At 50.1% G+C, this 19,954-nt stretch overlaps 2 protein-coding genes across 3 annotated transcripts in view; one reads left to right on the top strand and one right to left on the bottom strand.

Annotated features, from left to right (window-relative positions):
• SLC25A25 (solute carrier family 25 member 25) overlaps positions 1-1,771 on the bottom strand; it is a 32,489-nt gene extending 30,718 nt beyond the window's left edge. The window contains exon 1 of one of the 2 annotated variants that reach the window (XM_055399762.2): positions 1,418-1,771. In XM_055399762.2, coding sequence (XP_055255737.1) covers positions 1,418-1,672 — 255 coding nt within the window. In that variant the 5' untranslated portion in view covers positions 1,673-1,771. The remainder of the gene's footprint in view (positions 1-1,417) is intronic. The other variant, XM_055399763.2, reaches the window with a different exon arrangement.
• Positions 1,772-2,647: 876 nt separating this feature from the next.
• Positions 2,648-6,968, top strand: NAIF1 (nuclear apoptosis inducing factor 1). The gene is made up of 2 exons (XM_055400769.2): positions 2,648-3,376; positions 5,306-6,968. Exons 1-2 carry the CDS (start codon positions 2,866-2,868, stop codon positions 5,776-5,778), a joined length of 984 nt encoding a protein of 327 aa, XP_055256744.1. The 5' UTR covers positions 2,648-2,865; the 3' UTR covers positions 5,779-6,968.
• Positions 6,969-19,954: the final 12,986 nt, after the last annotated feature.

Raw genomic sequence — 19,954 nt, forward strand, 5'->3', positions numbered from 1 at the left:
AGGCTCACCGAGGTCCATAAGTCACAGACCTCACCTCCCTGAGCCTGTAAGTCACAGACCCTCTGAGTTCAGCCATCTCATCTTTCCAAGTGGTTTATTCATCAGTTATGGGTTAGAAAATACTCAGCTCAGTTCTGTGTAACACTCACTTGAAAAGACTTTAAAAAAAAATCTTGCTTTTAAGCCTGTTGGACTTAACCCAATGATTGTATCTTGCATAGTGTTACCCTTGGTCTCCCTAGGCTGATCCTAAGTAGGTGAAATAGCTTGGATGTTGAGCCAAGATACTCTGGACATGAGTTTAAAACTTTATGTACACCTACCTGAAAAACAAATTGCTTACATTCACTGGCGTTTTACCAAAAACTTTTTTCACACTTAGCTATGAGATTCTCTAATTGCGGTATGTACTAATGGACCAAAGGAACCAACTTACAAGAGAAACAGGTTGCTAGGTAAAGTAGTCTTCCTCCAGGTTATAAATCAGGCTCAGCCACAATAAACAAAATACTTGGAAAAGGGCAGCTATAGCTACAAAGTCAGATAGGAAAACATACCACGAGAGACAGAAGAGGAAGAAACAGCCTCTTGAGAAACCCTCTGCTTGAGGGTTCCATACAGAAAGGACAGCACATCTCTGTCCCTCCTTCCCCCTTGGCCAGGAGGCCACTCCAGAACAAGAGTAACGAAGTCTCCTCCTAGGTGGGTCAGGCTTTCACTTTTAGGAAAAAATTTCCCCTGGATTCTTTCACTCTAATCTGCAAGCTTGTAAGACATCTTGATCCCATTTTCTGGATGAGCACGTCAACGGGGATTGAGCCTTACCCAGAAGAACTGTCAGTTCTTACCACCCACAAGGCACGATCTGCCTGAAACCCCAGTTCCCATTTTTTCCAACTCCCACATGTTTCCGAGAGGAACCCGATCAGGGCCCACCGCTAGGATGGAAACGTGGAGCCACTGGAAGAGGATGGATGAAACCATTAATGATGGGTAGAGGGGAGCATCAAAGCTTAAGTCTTGAGGTCAGAAGGTGACATACAGCAGACTCTGGAGACTTGACCTTCTACTTTGGGGAAAGTCCCGGCAGAAAGGGGATATTGGCCATCAGAATATCCAAAAGGTATCCACCTGTACTCAGGGAGAGCCTATCCCCGCACCCCCGTCCCCAGCCCAAGCGCCCACAGAGGAAAGAAGGAGCTCTACTCCCACTAGGGCATAAATGGGGGTGTCCAAGTCTGTCATCCAGGGGGGTCTTAGCCAGCCCGAGAGGCCTCTACCAAGCCTGCCAAACTCCAAAGGGCTGCCAGAGAAGCCGGTCGCACAGACCAGACCTGTCACCTGGACCTCCCGGAGGTGCTGGGGCGCAAAGGGGGCGTCCCTTCCCCGCCCGCTCGGAGGGGTACGCGTTACCTACCCGTAGCTCGCCCTCGGTGCGGTGTAGTCCCAGGCGCCGAAGTCCCACGGCCAGGTCGTTGACACACAGCCCGCCGTCGCGGTTGACGTCGAGAGTCTGGAAGAGGCTCCAGAGGCGCAGTCGGTGGTCCGGGCCCCCGCAGACGGCGCCGCCGCACGGGTCCACGGACGCCGGCGATGAGGCGGACGACGAGGCGGAGGCGGTGGGGTCTGGCGGCGGGGAAGCCACGCAGCGGCACAACACACTGCTCACCATCGGGCGGGAGGCTGGGGCGGCGGGCCGGCGGGAGAGCTCGGACAACACGCCGGGGTCCTCGGTGGACTAGCACGGGATCTGAGATGCCGGCAAGCAGGCGGGATGGGCAGCTTCCGGGAGCCCCGCCCCGCTGCGCGCCGCCAGGATGGCCACGCCCCCTGGCGAGACGCCTGCCAATCCAGGCCGGAACGGCCACTGGAGGGGCGGAGCCACCCCGAGGACTGCCCACGTAGCCCTAGGCTACCCGGCTCAATGGAGAGGGAGGGGCAATCCCGGCTCAACCTGGAGCCGATTCAAATGGCGGGAGGCGGGGATTGGCTGAGTCGGGTCGGCGAGAAGAAATCACGCTGCGATAGGCAGGAGTCCTGTGATTGGCAGGCGGAAAGCCCCGTGTCCTACTTCCATTTAGCAACGCTGTTTATCCCGCGGAATCCTAAAGACGCGAGGAGCCGTCGTGTACGGAGAGATCGTCATCTCCAATGGGAAATAGGATTTGCTTGAGGAGCGATTGTGATCTGCGGTTGCCAAGGCAAAGTTTGCGCCCTGGGTAGAATAAAAAAAAAATTAACTGGTCAACGGCTCAAGGCCGAAAGCACTAGGGATCCTCAAGGAAGCCGGGTTTTGGTAATCTAACTCCCTAAACCACCAATAAAATAGCTAAATTTAACGGCGTAAAAGTCGTAATCATGATGATTGAACGACAGGACGACTTTCCAATGGGGGTGAATAAAGACTAGGTTGGGTGGGGCGCTCTGTAGCGACAGACACACCTTTAGACCAATGATCAGGCGAATTCCAGCAAGTAGGTGTGCCCTTTAGCTGAGCGACAGGTCGAAAGAACCAGTGATGGATGTGATATCTGAACCGCGACCAACCGGGAGGGCGTGTCTCCCTAGAGAAGCTCTGGGAGGCGGGAAGAGGGGAAGTGGGCGGATCTCCGCACACCCCGGCGGAAGAGGCAGATTCAGGAAGCCATTACGCAGCTGGCTGGCAGCGGCTGGGCAGGTCGGGGCTGGGCCCTACGCACTTTGCGTAGCGAGGGGGGTTACCAAAGGCCTGGTACTTGGCCTTGGACCAGCCCAGCCTATCCCCTGTAGGGGGGGTGGGTGAGTAGCGAGGCTAAGGAAGACAGAAGGGGAATTGGGGCAGTTAGGGGATTATAGTTTCTTTAAAAAGCCGGGTGGGGAGAGGCCATGGCCGTCCCCGCCAAGAAAAGGAAGATGAACTTCTCTGAGCGAGAGGTGGAGATCATCGTGGAGGAGCTGGAACTGAAGAAGCACCTGCTGGTGAACCACTTCAACGCCGGCGTCCCTCTGGCTGCCAAGAGTGCGGCGTGGCACGGCATTCTGAGAAGGGTCAATGCCGTGGCCACCTGCCGCCGGGAGCTGCCCGAGGTCAAGAAGAAGTGGTCCGACCTCAAGACCGAGGTCCGTCGCAAGGTTGCCCAGGTCCGGGCGGCCGTGGAGGGTGGTGAGGCCCCAGGGCCCACTGAGGAAGATGGAGCAGGTGGGCCCGGGACAGGCGGTGGCAGTGGCGCTGGTGGCCCCGCTGTAGCCCCTGTACTGCTCACCCCCATGCAACAGCGCATCTGCAACCTGCTGGGCGAGGCCACCATTATCAGCTTGCCCAGTACCGCAGAGATCCACCCCGTGGCCCTTGGACCCACAGCCACTGCAGCCGCCGCCACGGTCACCCTGACACAGAGTGAGTGACCTCTCCCACCCAGTCCGGCGTTCCTAAATGGGAAGGGCCAGCAAGAGCTGGGACAGCCCAGGGAAGGTTGGCTGCCAAGGGTCAAAGGTCAGATGGGAGTCTTGGACAACCAGGAGGCCTTCCAAGGGCTCCCCAGACAGAAGTGATCTTGTTTTCTCTCTGAGACTTCCTCAGCACGCAGTCTGGACTTCTGAAGGGTTGGCTTGCCCTCCACTGTTTTGCCACCATTTGCATCCGTGACTGAACTGTTTGGTCCTTAAAGACAGAGACCATGTTTATATCCCCACAGGACTTATCCCAGAGCCTGGCACCTAGTAGGCAGTCAGGAGATATTTGCTGAATGAATAGGCAGATGGACATTGACTCTGGACAAAGACACTCTGGTTTTCAGTGTGAACATTCATCAGGCACTGCTGAGGAACCTCCCAGTTCCTGGTGTTAATCTACCCCTCCATTCACTCAACCATTAGTGCAATTCTGTGCCAAACCCTGGGCTCAGCGCTGGGATTCCCAAGGTGTCTTAAGAGATAGGCCAGTTATATTCTCCGAGCACAGATAGAGGGACACATATATGAATAACTTCACTGTCAGTCGGGATCACCTAAGGACTCAGAAGAGAAAGGGGACTTCCTGGCAGGGGTGGGACACACAGTTGATTTGGTCTTTAAAGGGTGGGGAAGAACTGATCTTTCCGACATGCTTGGAGGCCCAAACAGCCCAGCCAGAGTGCCTTCAAAGGTTCTCAAACTAGGAATGACAATGAAACTAGTTGGTTGGACTTTTTAGTTCAGATAAGGTTTGCACCGATAACTGTTAAGTGGTCTTTGTGATGGGCTGGGAACTGAATCCATCAGTATCTCAACCGGGCTTCAAAGAATTGGGGGTGTGTGTGTGTGTGTGTGTGTGAGTGCCATACCCCAGCAGTGTCATATTTCTCAAGGATATGGAGGTGGGAAACACTGGTCTAAATCAGCTGCTGTTCTGTAAGAGGAAGGACCTTTAGGCATTCCATTGATTAAGGTGATCAAGGAGACAGGGAGGCACTTTTTGGGCACTTTAACTGCTGCCTTCCCACTCCAGCCTCCTTTTGTGCTTGGCCATAAAAGTCATGGAAATCAAGAAATCACCGAAGGAGACAGGACCAGTGGGGTTGCAAACCCTCACCCAGGATGCCTGCTGTGTGCTGGTACTTCCGGGAGCATGTGGCCTTGCTTTTATTAGCCAGAAGCAGCCCAGTGGGGTGACTGTGAACACCTTGGACATTAGTACTGGGGGAAACCTGGCTTCCTATAGCTGTGTGACCTTAGGCAAGTCATACCATGGTGTCTGAGTCTGTCTTATCATCTCTGAAAATGAAAGTGACAGTATCTACCTCTTGGTGTCATTATGGGTGATCATGGAGCTAAGGAGGGCAAAGAGTTAGCACCATCCATGCCTAGCACATAGTAGGTGCTGGTCTTAACTATTAGTATCTTTGCTTTTGCCTGATCAGGGGCTGACCGTTTGGTTATTAAGTAGATTAAGAGTCTAAATCCTTTAGAGTCTAGATTTATACCTGTGTGCTAATTCGCTTCAGTCGTGTCCTACGCTGTGCAACCCATAGACTATAGCCTACCAGGCTTCTCCGTCCATGGGATTTTCCAGGCAAGAATACTGCAGTGGGTTGCTATGCCCTTCTCCAGGGGATCTTCCTGACCCCAGGGATTGAGCCCCCGTCTCTTATACCTCCTGCATTGGTGGGCAGGTTCTTTACCACTAGCGCCAGCCGGGAAGCCCCAGACTTATAAATAAAAGGCTATAAAGCCAGAGGAGGCTGAATTCTCCAGAACAAGGCTTAATGGCCTCCCCCCTACCCCACACGGCCAGCCTCGCTCTTTCTAGAAAGTGACCTGCCACCGATTTGCTCTTTCTTCCCCACAGTCCCCACAGAGACCACCTATCACACGCTGGAGGAGGGAGTGGTAGAGTACTGCACAGCTGAGGCCCCCCCGCCCCTGCCGGCCGAGGCCCCCGTGGAGATGATGGCCCAGCACTCTGACACCTCAGTCAAGCCTCAGGCGCTCAAGAGCCGCATAGCCCTCAACTCAGCCAAGCTGATCCAGGAGCAGCGGGTCACCAACCTGCACGTGAAGGAGATCGCCCAGCACCTGGAGCAGCAGAACGACCTGCTACAGATGATCCGTCGCTCCCAGGAGGTGCAGGCCTGTGCCCAGGAGCGCCAGGCTCAAGCCATGGAGGGTACCCAGGCGGCCCTGAGCGTCCTCATCCAGGTCCTCCGGCCCATGATCAAAGATTTCCGCCGCTACCTTCAGAGCAACATGCCCAACCCCGCCACTCCCTCGGAGCCTGGACAGGTGGCCCAGAACGGGCAGCCAGACAGCATCATCCAATGAGAGCAGGGGGAAGGCCAGCCTTCTGCTGTGAATGGGTGACACCGTGAAGGTCTTGTAAGTGGCTTGTGTGGTTGGCCTTAGGCTAGGTCTGGCCACGTGAATGGCTCCCAGTTTGACAGACATTTAGGGGTCCACTGTTTCTGGGAGGTGAAGGAGACTGGGAAGAAGAATTTGTTGGGTTCCTGGGACCTAAAACTCTTGTTACCCACCCCACCCCTTGAGCTGTCCGGCTAAGAACCTGAAGACTGGATGGGCGGGGGTCAGGCGCTGGTGATGGGACCCATGTTGTCATGAGCCAGGGCTTGTGACATGACCCAGACTTGGACTAGGACCACCATAAGGAGGGCTCTCACTGCAGAGGGCAGGGGTGCATTTCACAGCTGGGGGCCGGCACTGAAATACCCGCCCCCCACCCAGGTGCCATCCTTTGGAGTAAAATAACATCAGTGGTGCTGGCAGTAGTACAGTAATATCTTCTTCCTCCCTTGGGAGGCAGAGTGAGCCAGCGGGCTTGAGGAGGAAACCCCCGCCCTTTTCTCCTTCTCACTGTCTCAGTTCTCAGGGGACTCTGGTTAGGGCCGTGCTCTTCCCCCCCCTACCCGCACCGCGCCCGGGCACACCTTGTTAGTGCTCTGGACTGCCCCTGCAGTATACCCAGGCTGCAGCCAGCCAGGCTCAGGAATGCTGTGTGTGGTGGGGACCAGCCTGACCTCCATCTGGTCTTCCACTGCGTTCCCTGGGCAGCCCTTTGGTGGTTTGCCCCGACAGCTTTTGACTCAGGTCAAGCATCAGGCTTTGGGTGCTGTAAATGTTACTCGTTGCCCCCACTTGCAGTGGCTCTGAGGCCACGGCTTCTTCCAGAAGGCTTTGCTGCGAGCCAGTGGTATTTATTATATACGAACCCCTCTGGGAAGGCCTCCGGGGCCTCCGAGGGCAGCTCTGGCCATGCCCTTCCTCCTTTCCCTTCTACTGATTGCACAGTTCCAAAACTCGGTGCAGAAAACAGCCTCCATTGCATCACACCCTGGACTGCCTTCTCACAGTTCTCGGCGCCACGTGTTCTCGGGAAAGCCTCACTGACTGGTTGGGAGAAATGAAACTGACCCAAGAAGTGGAACCTTGAACGTCTGTGCTCGAAGGAGAGCCAACCAACCTCGGAGTGCTGGAGGAGGTGGTATTCCCTGTCCTATCTTGATGCTTTCTACCCATTTGTAAGGACTTTACCTGGCTGGCATCTGTCTTGTTTCATTTACAGAATCACCATCAGTTACTGAGACCCTTGCACCTTCCCCGGTCCTCTCCCAATTTTGCCATTTTGCTGCCAAGGAGGCCTTGGCCACATGTTGACCGCTGGTTACAACTCAAGGCTCCAGATCTCAGCTAAACAAAGAAGGTGCTGCCCTTCTGGTGTACGTCTAGAATTGCCCAGCTCCACTGTGGCAGTTACGGAAGATGCCCACGAGGACGGTTGAGAGGTGACTCTTTTAGCATCATCCTCACTATGGGGGACGAGGGCAGTGCCAGCTACAGAGCGAAGGAAAACTCTTCTCAGTGACTGGAAAACAGCAGCCTCCGGCCACTTGGGCGCCCTCCTTTCATGGAGCCTGATGGCCCCTGAAGTCCGGGAAATTCCTGAGGGGTTTGCAGCTTGGTTTGGTTTTTCTCTGGGGTTGGCAATCTGAGCCAATATTGTGTCTGTTCCTGTTGGGTATAAAGAGGAAGCTTGGATCGCTTTGAGTGACTGGGTCTTTCCAGGTCATAATTTTAAATTAAAGAAATATCACTTTTTTTTTTTAAAAAAAAGACATATCTGTGTCTTCATTGGTTACATGTAGAGGAGATAGGGGCTGGCAGAGAGCAGGGGCTCATGGGTCAAATCTGGCCCCCCATGTGCCTTTGTAAATCAGGTTTTACTGGAACATAGCCACATCCCTTCATTTCCTTAATGTCTGGCTGTTTTGCTGCTACAACAGCAGAGTTGAGTGGTTATGACAGATATCTGACCCACAAGCCAAAGATATTTACTCTCTGGCTCTTTCCAGAAAAGCCTGCCTGCCTATCCCTGGTTTAGGGCAGTGTCTCAGACTCTGGATGAGAATTACTTGGGAGTGTTTGTTAAATATAACCAATCCCTGGGCCCACGTCAAACCTAGACAAGATTCCTGGAGGGAGAGCTCTAAGAATATGCATTATAAACAAGTTCTTTGGGTATTCTCATCTTTTCTGAAGAACTGTGGCTCATACATAGACTGGAAGAATTCAGTCTATGAATTCCAAATTCAGCTGGAATCAAGATAATGTCCCAGGAAGGACTGGTTATCAGGAGTTTCTGCTGAACAGTTGAGAAATCCTGCTAAGCAATATTTCTCACTTGAGAGTGGCCCTCATTCTGGAGGGAGCCCAGCCTTTCTGAGCACAGTTAATACTCTCTCCAGTATTTAGTGAGAATAAAAACTGACAAGTTATTAAGCCCAGGTCTTGTAAGCATTACTTAATAGACTTCTTGCAACAGCTCCATGAACCAGGTAGTAATGCTGTTTTCAGTTTACAGATGAGGCCACTGAGTATCAGAGAGGTTAAACAATTTGCCTAAAGCCACGCAACTGCCTTATACACTGGGGTAGCCTATAGTCTTTAACTGCTGTTCTTTAACTTTTACTGCTCTGATCTGGCTGCTGGTGAGATGTGAAATCACTTAGAGATGATTTGGGCCTGATCTTGAGTTTTTATGTCAGGTGAGAGGCCCAGGAGGCAACTTGTGTTGTTTTTCCTGGCACTTGAAAGGGAACACAGTGACTTCTATTCTTTGTAGGCTTTGGACTTATTCTTGTAATAGGAAAAAGGGTGGTTTTAACAGAATTAAATCCACTGCACCTTGGGACTCCCCCAGTGGCCCAGTGGTTTAAGACTCCACACTCCCAGTGCAGGGGCCCGGGTTTGCTCCCTGGCTGGGGAACTAGATCCTGCATGTTACATGGCATGGCCTAAAAATGAAATAAAATAAACCCACTGCACCCTGGTGGTGCTGATGAAGAATGGTCACATATATGAGGGTGATTCATTTGGAAACCTTCCCTGAAATATGGAGTTTTGTGTAAGTGACATCTTCCAATCCACTGAAGCTTACTACTTCAAGTATTGAAACTTTTAACTTTTTTTTTTTTTACCCTGCCACATGCCAGATCTTAGTTCCCCAACCAGGGATTGAGCCCACACTCCCTGCCACACCAGCTGGAAGTCTTAACCACTGAAGCACAAGGAAGTGCCAAAACCTTTTACATTTTAAATCATTCTGATAGAAGTCTCTCATAAAGATTCTCTTTGTGAGCTATATTTTACCCAGATGTTTCCTGTTCAATAGAAATTGCACAGCAGATCTTGAGAGGCAGTGCTTCCATGTGAAAAGTCCCTGGGACTAGGCAGGTTTGGGCTTGAGATCAACTCCACCCCTTATTCACTGGGTCTCTGAAGTTTTCTGAGCCTCGGTCTTCTCAGTTCTAAAATGATTATGATGAATAATAATCCCTACTTGACTGAGGTATCACCAGATATTGTACATTTATTGAGCACTGACCATATCTAGACCCTGTTCTAAGCCCTGTGCATATTAACTCGTTTCAAGAGATCATGTATGTAAAACACTTGGCATGTGCCTGGGACGGACACAGCATGCGCCAGTAAATACTGGCTACTGACATTATTAGTATTACAAGTCTGATATTCCAGAAAGCTAACTCGTGCATCTTTTCTCGCGATCACAATGGGAGCTTGATGGCTTGATGGACTTCCAGGGCTTCCCAAGTGGCTCAGTGGTAAAGAGTCCACCTGCCAATGCAGGAGATGGGGTTCCATCTCTGGGTCAGGAAGATCCCCTAAAGGAGGGCATGGCAACCCACACAGTATTCTTGCCTATAAAATCCCATGGACAGAGGAGCCTGGTGAGCTACAGTCCATAGGGTTGCAAAGAGTCAGACAGGACTGAGTGACTGAGAAGAACAACTCAAGGAGTTCCCAGACGGTCCAGTGGTCAAGACTGTGCCTTCAACAGACCCTGATGCTGGGAAAGATTGAAGGTAAGAGGAGAAGGGGGCAACAGAGGATGAGATGGTTGGATGGCATCACCGACTCAATGGACATGAGTTTGAGCAAGCTCTGGGAGATGGTGAAGGACAGGGAAGCCCAGCGTGCTGTAGTCCATGGGGTTGCAAAGAGTCTGACATGACTTAGCAGCTGAACTGAGGTTTATCCTGGTTGGGGAGCTAAGATCCTATGTGCCTCATAGCCAAAGCACCAAAACATAGAAGCAATACTGTAACATATTCAGTAAACATTTTAAAAAAATTATCTACATCAAAAAAGTAAAAAAAAAAAGTGGCTTGAGCAGATCAGAAAAGATGTACAAGGAGCGAAGAGTGGGAAGGATTGAAGGGAGAGTGGGGGATGGGAACCAAGGCCAGGATGGGGAAGAGCTGCACATAATGGTTCGATCGAGCTGTCAAGTGCCGAGATGTGGGAATCCCCTGGTGGTCCAGTGGTTAGGACTCTATGCTTTCACAGCCACGGACCCAGGTTCAATCCCTGGTTGGAGAACTAAGATCCCATAAGCCATACAGTGTAGCAAAAAAAAAAAAAAAGAACCCAAAACACACACAAAAAAGAGCTGAAATGCCATGAGTCACAGTAGACAACCAGCCCAAATGAGAGAACAGACAAGGCTTTGATCACTGGCTGTGATGATGTAAGCAAGAAGGGGAAGTGACAGCGCTTCCAGGGTCACATTTTTCCCACAGCACAGGGCTGGGCAAGGCGGATGAGCTGCAGGTGGGACTCATTTCACTGTTGAGAGAAGCCCCTGCTTCATGGACTTGTGTGTGTGTTGGGGGAACGAGAGCAGGAAGGCCAGGAGTGCGATAGCACTGAGTCAGAGCAAAACGTCTCCCCACTCCTCCTGATAAGAAGGAGATGCTTGGCAGAAGCGTCTGAGGCCTCCGAATGGAAGCACCTAGGCTAGGAGTGCAACTTTGCCTAAGAGCATGTAAGGCCTGCCATATAACACTTTCGAAATGGCCTATAGTTGTGCCTGGAAGATCACACGTTGGTTTGTGGCCAGGAGCTGGACTCCTCCTAAGTTTGTCTCAGGTCTTTGGAGTCAGCCTGCCTCTTATTGGCTGTGTGCCTTGGCATGAGGTCATTTACTTTCTCCAAGCCTTGGCTTCCTCATCTAAAAATCCTCGGGACTTCCCTGGTGATAGAGTGGTTAGGACTCCATGCTTCCAATGCAGGGGCTCAGGGTTCCATCCCTGGGTGGGGAACTAAGGTCCCACACACTGGGGGTGGCAGGGAGGTTCAAGAGGAAGGGGATATGTGTATACGTATGTGTGATTCACTTTGTTGTACAGCAGAAACTAACACAATATTGTAAAGCAATTATACTCCAAAAAAAAATTAATTTAAAAAGTTCCCCAAAAAACTGAGTTTCCAAAAACTTAGAAAAAAGTTCTCATTCCTGTGTATTTGAATCTGTGGAATGAAATTTTGTATCAAATGCAATTATGTAAAGGTATATGTATATTTGGGTATTAATTATATCAAATTAATAAGTGTAAGCTATCAAAAGAGCCCACATGCTTCATGGTGCAGCCAAATTTTAAAAAATCCTTCTCTAATGAGATTGGTATCAAAAGTTAACAAGCTAATGCTCATATTTAACTTATATGCAGAGTGAGTACAAAATGCCGGGCTGGATGAAGCACAAGCTGGAATCAAGATGCCAGGAGAAATATCAATAACCTCAGATACACAGATGACACCACCCTTATGGCAGAAAGCGAAGAACTAAAGAGTCTCTTGATGAAAGTGAAAGAGGAGAGTGAAAAAGTTGGCTTAAAATTCAATGTTCGGAAAGATAAGATCATGACATCTGGTCCCATTACTTCACGGCAAATAGATGGGGAAACAATAGAAACAGTGACAGACTTTATTTTCTTGGGCTCCAAAATCACTGCAGATGGGGACTGCAGCCATGAAATTAAAAGACACTTGCTCATTGGAAGAAAAACTATGACCAACCTAGACAGCATACTAAAAAGCAGAGACAGTACTTTGCTGACAAAGGTCCATCTAGTCAAAGCTATGGTTTTCCCAGTAGTCATGTATGGATGTGAGAGTTGGACTATAAACAAAGCTAACCGCCAAAGAATTGATGCTTTTGAACTGTGGTGTTGGAGAAGACTCTTGAGAGTCCCTTGGACTGCAAGGAGATCCAACCAGTCCATCCTATAGGAAATCAACCCTGAATATTCATTGGAAGGATTGATGCTGAAGCTGAAACTCCAATACTTTGGCCACCTGATAGAAGAACTGACTCCTTAGAAAAGATCCTGATGCTGGGAAAGATTGAAGGCAGGAGGGGAAGGGGATGACAGAGGATGAGATGGTTGGATGGCATCACCGACTCGATGGACATGAGTTTGAGCAAGCTCCGAGAGTTGTTGATGGACAGGGAAGCCTGGCAAGCTGCAGTCCATGGGGTCACTAAGAGTCGGACATGGCTGAGCGACTGAACAGCAACATCTCTCTCTCCTCTCAACCACCCCCACCTTCTCTCTCACCTGGATTACCCAAAGCAGCCTCTTCACTGGCCTCCCTGCCTCCAGACCCTTCAGGGGATGGTATTTTGCAGTAAATCTAGCCAGGCTCCTCCCTGTTCCACCCCTTCAATGACTTTCCTTAACTCTTAAAGTGAAGTTTAAGCTCCTGAACATAACCTACAGACCTGAGCTGATGCTTCTTCCTACCCTGTACTCCATACCAGCCACACTGAAAGTTTACTTCCTGGTCATTTGTATCTCAATAAAACCGGGGATCAGGGAGAGAAAGTTTATTTCTTTAAAAATGTCAGGCTCTTTCAGCCCTCCAAACCTTTACCTTCACTGTTCCTTTTGCCCAGAACAACTTTCTTACTCATCCCTTTCCCAATTCCTACTCAACCTTCACATTCAGCTTGAGTGTCACTTCCTCCAGGGAGTCTTCTTTGGTCACACCCTGTGTTTCCTCCCTCGAACTATGCTATAATTTCACATTTTAAAAATTTTTATTTTTAAAATGAATTTTTATTGTGGTATAGTTGATTTACAATGTTATGTTAGTTTCTGCTGTATAACAAAATGGATCAGTTATATATATGCATATAACCAGTCTTTGGATTCTTTCCATGTAGGTCATTACTGGTAGCTCAGTTGATAAAGAATCTGCCTGTAGTGCAGAAGACCTGGGTTCGATCCCTGGGTCAGGAAGATCCCGTGGAGAAGGAAATGGCAACCCACCCCAGTATTCTTGCCGGGAAAATCCTATGGACAGAGGAGTCTGGCAGGCTACAGTCCACTGGGTCACAGGAGTCAGACACGATTTAGAGACTAAACCACCACCACTCTTCTTTAGATTATTTCCTCATGTAGGTCATTACAGAGTACTGAGTCGAGTTCCCTGTGCTATACAATAGGCTCTTATTAGTAATCTATTTTATACATAGTAGTGTCTATATCAGAGAAGGCAATGGCAGCCCACTCCAGTACTCTTGCCTGGAAAACCCCATGGACGGAGCAGCCTGGTGGGCTGCAGTCCATGGGGTCGCTAAGAGTCAGACACGAGTGAGCGACTTCGCTTTCACTTTTCACTTTCATGCATTGGAGAAGGAAATGGCAACCCACTCCAGTGTTCTTGCCTGGAGAATCCCAGGGACAGGGGAGCTTGGTGGACTGCCGTCTATGGGGTTGCACAGAGTTGGACACGACTGAAGTGACTTAGCAGCAGCAGCAGCAGTGTCTATATGTCAATCCCAATCTCCCAATTCATTCCTCCCCTCTTTTGAAAAAAAATTTTTCAATTTTTCATTTGAAAGTTTCATATGAAAATTTCAGTTTTCATAGTTTGGGTCCTGCTAGAAATAGAGACACAGATGTAAAAAAGAAACTTACGATCCTGAGGTGGGGAAGGAGGGTAAGATGAATTAGGAGGTTGGGACTGACATGTATACACCGTGTGCTCAGTCTCTGTGAACCCATGGGCTGTAGCCCTCCAGGCTCCTCTCTCCACGGAATTTTCCAGGCGAGAATACTGGAGTGGGCTGCCATTTCCTCCTCCAAGGGAATCTTCCCAATCCAGGGATCAAGCCCACATCTCTCGCATTGGCAGGCGAATTTTTTACTGCTGAGCCACCTGGGAAGCCCATATATATACTCTGCTGCTGCTGCTGCTAAGTCACTTCAGTCGTGTCTGACTCTGTGTGACCCCATAGACGGAAGCCCACCAGGCTCCCCCCTCCCTGGGATTCTCCAGGCAAGAACACTGGAGTGGGTTGCCATTTCCTTCTCCAATGTGTGAAAGTGAAAAGTGAAAGTGAAGTTGCTCAGTCGTGTCCGAACCTTAGCGACCCCACGGACTGCAGCCTACCAGGCTCCTCCATCCATGGGATTTTCTAGGCAAGAGTACTGGAATGACTTGCCATTGCCTTCTCCGTATATATACTCTACTATGTATGAAATAGACAACTGGGACTTCCCTGGTGGTCCAGTAGCTAAGACTCTGCGTTCCCAATGCAGGGGGCCTGGGTTAGTTCCCTAGTCAGGGAACTAGATCCCAGATGCCACAACTAAGACCCCTCGTGGCCAAATAAATAAATAAAAATAGACAACTAATGAGAAACTACTGCATAGTTCAGGGACCTCTGTTCAATGCTCTGTGGTGAGCTACATGGGAAGGAAATTTAAAGGGGAGCTGTATATAAATGTACACGTATGTGATTCACTTTGCTGAACAGCAGAAACTAGCACAACATTGAAAAGCAACTGTACCCCAGTAAAAATTAACAAATAAAAGTTTGGGTCCAGCTATAGAAGGGTTTCTCAATCTCAACACAATTGTCATTTTAGACTGGATCTTTCCGTGTTGTGGAGGGCTGTCCCATGTCCTGTAAGATGTTTAGTGGCATAGTGTTCATCTCTGAACACTGGAGGCCAGCAGCATATCCCTCTCCAGTTGTGACAATCAGAAATGTATCCTGATATCACCAGTGTCCCTGGGGCGGGAGATGTTCTTAAAAGCTCTGGTTAAGGACCCCTGTCCTGGGAACTCCCTGGTGGTCCAGTGATCATGTTAAGGGAAGCACACTGATTGAAACCACCCAACCTGACCACGCACCATAGTAACCATTGGTGTGAGTTATTTTATGACATGAGGTCCTAGTAAGGAACATGGAACTAATAAGCCACCATCAACCAGAAGAATTCAGGAAAGGTCAAAAGGAGACACCGCGTGTCCAACCACCTCCCAGAATCCTTCTCGCTGGGATCCATCTTGGATGAGCAATGTGTGCGCCCCTAGGAAGGATTCTGAGTCAGAATGATGGGCCAAAGACAACCCAGAAACTAATCCCATCACCATGAAAGCCGAGACCGAGCCACGTGGCAGAGCAGTTCTCCTGGCTCCCTACCCTACTGCCCACCTCCCAGGTGCCCTTTCCCAACAGAGTCTCCTGCTTTGTCAGCACATGTGTCTCCTCAGATAATTCATTTCCGAGTGTTAGACAGGAGTCCCCTCTTGGGCGCTTAAGGGGTTCCCCTTTCTGCCACAGTCAGGACTTGACACTTTCACTGCTGTGGCCCGAGTTCACTCCCTGTTCTGGGAACTAAGATCCCGCAAGCCACTGGGTGTGGCCAAAGAATAAAAATCAAAAAGAACAACGGTCCTCCAGCAATACCATCTGTTTTATACTTCCTTGTCTAGAGCATAGCCCAATCTCTGGATGTCTATTTAATCCACTTTTCATTGCAGTCTTGGTTGCCTGATCGTCAACAGCATTCCTATCAGATGTTTTGCGTTTCTCTCCCTCAGTAGATGAAGGCATTAATGCCAGGACTCTCCTGGTGGCACATCGTTTGTAAGTGGTGGAGCTGGTAGTCTATCCCAGGTGTGTCTGGCTACACAGTCTCCTCCTTATGAGTCAGCCTCCCATGAGAGGCTGAGCATGAGTCACCTTCTGGACCTGTGGCCTGGACCCTGGACCTGTGACAGGTGTGTCAGGAATCCCACCTGGAGTGGCCCTGCCCCACGTGAGTGCTGTGACCTTGGGGCAGGTCACCCCTCCCCACTGGGCTGCAGGGTTTCCCCTACTATGCTGCCCCTCTTGCTGAGAGCTGATGAAAGATACAGAGAGTAGGTGAGTGGTGGGAGGGCTGTCTGGCATGGGGGCTCTGCACAGGACCTGGCCTGTAAAAGGTAAGGGGCATGAAGAGAGGAAGGGGCCCACCTGAGGCCCCCACCCCCTGTCCCCTGACAGCACATTCTCCAAGGATTCTGCTGATGCTGAGGTCTACAGCCACTCAGTTAAGAAGCCCTTGGGTCAGATAACAAGTTCCTGCCTGCATCTGCAGGAGGTCAGATAGAAGCTGAACTGTAGGCTTCAGGCAATCCTGACAGGAATGTGGGCCCACTTGCCAAATAGTCCTTTTTTTCACAAAAGCAGCCAGAAATCTGGGGCTTTTATGAAAAATTTCCCAGTTGAAATATTTCGAGTACTAAATATTTGTAAACTCTGTGCAAGGCAAACCAAATGCACCCATTGCCTAGAGTCATGGAAGTCAGCTTGCAAGCTGTATGTCACCCTCTGGGGGCTAGTCTGTACCCCTTGGGAGGAGCCAGAGGAAGGCAGAGGTTGGTAGGTAGGAGGCCTGGGGCCCAGATCCCTCATTCTCTCGTGCCTCAGTCTCGCCATCCACATGATGGGTGTTGGTCGGCCTAACTGGAATGGTTCCTAGGAATGAGCCCCTCCTGGACACCCTTCCTTTGCTCAGACTGGGCCTGACTCACTGGGAAGATCTGGGCTGGATTCTTCATTTGGCTCCAAGATGAGTCAGTCTGGACATACGTGGTAAATGGTACTCACATGCCCCCTGCCTGTTAGGAACCTAGCACAAACAGGGACTGGCCACCGAAGCGGATGCCCACCGGGGCTGAGGCTCTCAACACCACAGTTTCCAGGCAACCCTCCAACACGGTCCTGTCCAGGTGGGAGGTTGGGCCAAAAGACCTCCATGATCTCTTCTGGATGGTTTGTTATTTATTTATTTGGATGTGTTGGGTCACAGTTGCAGCACGCAGGATCTTTTGTTGTGGGGCATGGACTCTGGTTGTGGCGTGCGGGCTATCTAGTTGTGGGCTATCAGCAGTTTCTGCACACAGACTTAGTGGCTCCATGGCATGTGGGATCTTAGTTCCCCAACCAGGGATCGAACTCACATCCCCCATATTGCAGGGAGGATTCTTAACCCCTGGATCACCAGGGAAGTCCCACCTCTGGCTGTTTTTAGGGTCTGCTCAGCACCCAGGGCTCCTCCTGGCTGTGGCAATCTGGTTTTCCTTTGAGGAAACATTCCTCCTCCACTCTCAGTCCATGTAGTTTGAGGCAGAGATCCTAATTCTTGCTGTAGTGGTCAGGATGTGGCCCAGGGCTGGTCCGTGAGAGGTACAACATTCCTCTCTCCACAGTGACTGGTTAAGGGTGAGCATGTGACTCAACTGGACCAATGAGAGTCTGCCCTAGGACTTTTGCTCTTGCCATTGATATGTCTAAGCTGACGGGATGAAAACTTACCTGAGGCTCTGAGAAGGTCACCTAAGTCTGCCTAATAATGAAACCAATGCAGGAAAGTCTAATCAGAGGGTGGAGAAAGATTTCAGCTGGGGTCTGGGCTCCCCTGGTGGCTCAGACAGTAAAGAATCTGCCTGCAGTGGAAGAGACTCGGGTTTGATCCCTGGGTTGGGAAGATCCCCTGAAGAAAGGAATGGCTACCCACTTCAGTTTTCTTGCCTGGAAAATCCCATGGACAGAGGAGCCCGGTAGGCTACAATCCATGGGGTCCCAAAGAGTTGGACATGACTGAGAAACTAACACTTTGAGTACTTGAATCCAGCAAATTCCTTCTTTTTAATGGTTTTTTTTTTATTATTTATTTATTTATTTGACTGCATCGGGTTTCAGTTGCGGTAGGTAGGCTGACCAGGGATTGAATGAACTGCATCCCCTGCTTTACAGAGCAGGTTCTTAACAGCTGAACCAACAGGGAAGTCCTAAATCCAGCAATTTCTGAAGCTAGATCTGCCCTCCTGGATGCACCAGCTGCAACATCTGCAAATCTGCAGTTTTGCGTCTGTCATTTTAAGCAGGTGTTTGCCGTCAGTGTGATTTTCCTGGTGGCTCAGTTGGTAAAGAATCTGCCTGCAAAGTGGGAGACCCAGGCTCAGTCCCTGGGTCGGGAAGGTCCCCTGGAGAAGGGACTGGCAACGCACTCCAGTATTCTTGCCTGGAGAATCCCATGGACGGAGGAGCCTGGCGGGCTGCAGTCCATGGGGTTGCAAGGAGTCGGACATGACTGAGCAGCTAATAGTTCCACTTTCACTTTGCCATTAGCAGCTGGAAAAGTCCAAATACTGTTTCCAACCAACCCTAAGGGTCTACTGTTCGGATTCCAGGTCAAAGTTTCTTCAGCGTGCTGGCCTAGACTAGCTGTTTCTCACGCTGTACCCTGAGAAGATTTCGCTTTTGCAGTTAATGTACATTTTTTAGCCCCACCTCAGAGAAGCTGAAACAGATACTGGCGATGCTGGGTTGTGGGTGTGGGTTTCCTACAAGCTCCCACGTGATTCTGACTAAGCCTCGAGGCAGAGAACACTGGTGGCCTCTGCCCCTCGCCACTTTCCACCCTCCTCCATGTACGTTTCAACCACGTGAGTCTGCCCATCTGGCCACAGCTAATTGGACCAGGAGGGGGAACCTGGTCCAAACTGAGTCATTGGTTCTCTTTCCCTGAAATATGGAATTGGGATCCGGGGACCTGCTCTGTCTTTGTGGCTGTATGAACCTTTTTCCACCTCACATGCCAGGAAGTAGGAAAGTTTGTTCAGAGACTTCCCTGGCTGGCCAGGGGTTAAGGCTCCGAGCTTCCATTGCAGGGGCCATGGGTTTAATTCCTGGGCAGGGAAATAAGATCCAGCATGCGCTGTGTTATAGCCAAAAAAATTAAAGGAAAAACAAACAAACAAATGAAAAAAGATTGCTCAGAAGGGGAAGGAGGGAACATGGGAGGGGAGGCAGGGCTGAGAGAGTCCAGTGGAAATGACCACGTTTCCATAAGGTTCCCAGCCTGACCACCCAGCACAGTTCCCCCTTCCCCACTATCTGTAGAACCCCATGGTTTTAGAGCCCCTTCCACTTTCTGACATAACTAACTTGGGTGATTTCTGCTGCTTGTAACCAGGAGACCTTTATCTAAGATGTCATTTATTTCTCAAGGACCCAGTCTCCTTATCTGTAAAATGGCCAGTGCGGCGATTTGTGATGCCCTCCCCGGTATGCCAAAAGTCCTCAGATAGGAACCCCTGGTTAAACCACTCCTTCAATCAGGAGAGGTCTTGGTGACATGGGGTAGAGGGAGCTGAAGGATTTTACTACAACAGTGCTTCTTAAAGTCTGATGTGCATTGAAATTGCCTGTGTTGTGGTTAGTTGATCAGTTGTGTCTGACTGTTTGCAACCCCATGGACTGTAGCCTGCCAGGCTCCTCTGTCTACGGGGATTCTCCAGGCAAGAATATTGGAGTTGGTTGCCACACTCTCCTCCAAGGGACCTTCCCAACCCAGGGATCAAACCCAGGTCTTCCACACTGCAGGCACATTCTTTACCATCTGAGCCACCAGGGAAGCCCAAGAATACTGGAGTGTGTAGCCTATTCTTTCTCCAGGGAAACTTCCAGACCCAGAAATGGAACCATGGTCTCCTGCATTGCAGGTGGATTCTTTACCAGCTGAGGTACCCAGGAAGCCCTGAAATTGCCTGAGATCTGTTTAAAATGCAGGTTCCTGGACCCTACACGGGGAAGCTATGATCATTAGGTGGCTGTAGGGGGGCCCAATTGTCTATATATTTACCTATATTACAGCTTACTGATGCATAGTCAACTGTAACAACTCCATATATTTACCAGGTTGAGGAGTACGCATGTGTATCTGTGAAACCATCACCACAGTTAAGATGGGGAGGATCGTCTTGAAAATCTCCACTTAGTTTCTTGGTGCCTCTTTATAACCATCCCTCGCTCCCTCTCCCCAGGCCGTCGCAGGTC

The sequence above is a fragment of the Moschus berezovskii genome, chromosome 11, assembly GCF_049115385.1.
Source record: "Moschus berezovskii isolate FMDL1 chromosome 11, NW_MosBer_1.0, whole genome shotgun sequence".
Classification (NCBI taxonomy): domain Eukaryota; kingdom Metazoa; phylum Chordata; class Mammalia; order Artiodactyla; family Moschidae; genus Moschus; species Moschus berezovskii.

Excerpts from the sequence above, each read along its gene's own strand:
- NAIF1 (XM_055400769.2), top strand. The coding sequence starts at position 2,866 with ATGGCCGTCCCCGCCAAGAAAAGGAAGATGAACTTCTCTGAGCGAGAG. Across the intron at positions 3,377-5,305 it reads CACGGTCACCCTGACACAGA|TCCCCACAGAGACCACCTAT; the intron begins GTGAGTGACCTC and ends TCTTCCCCACAG.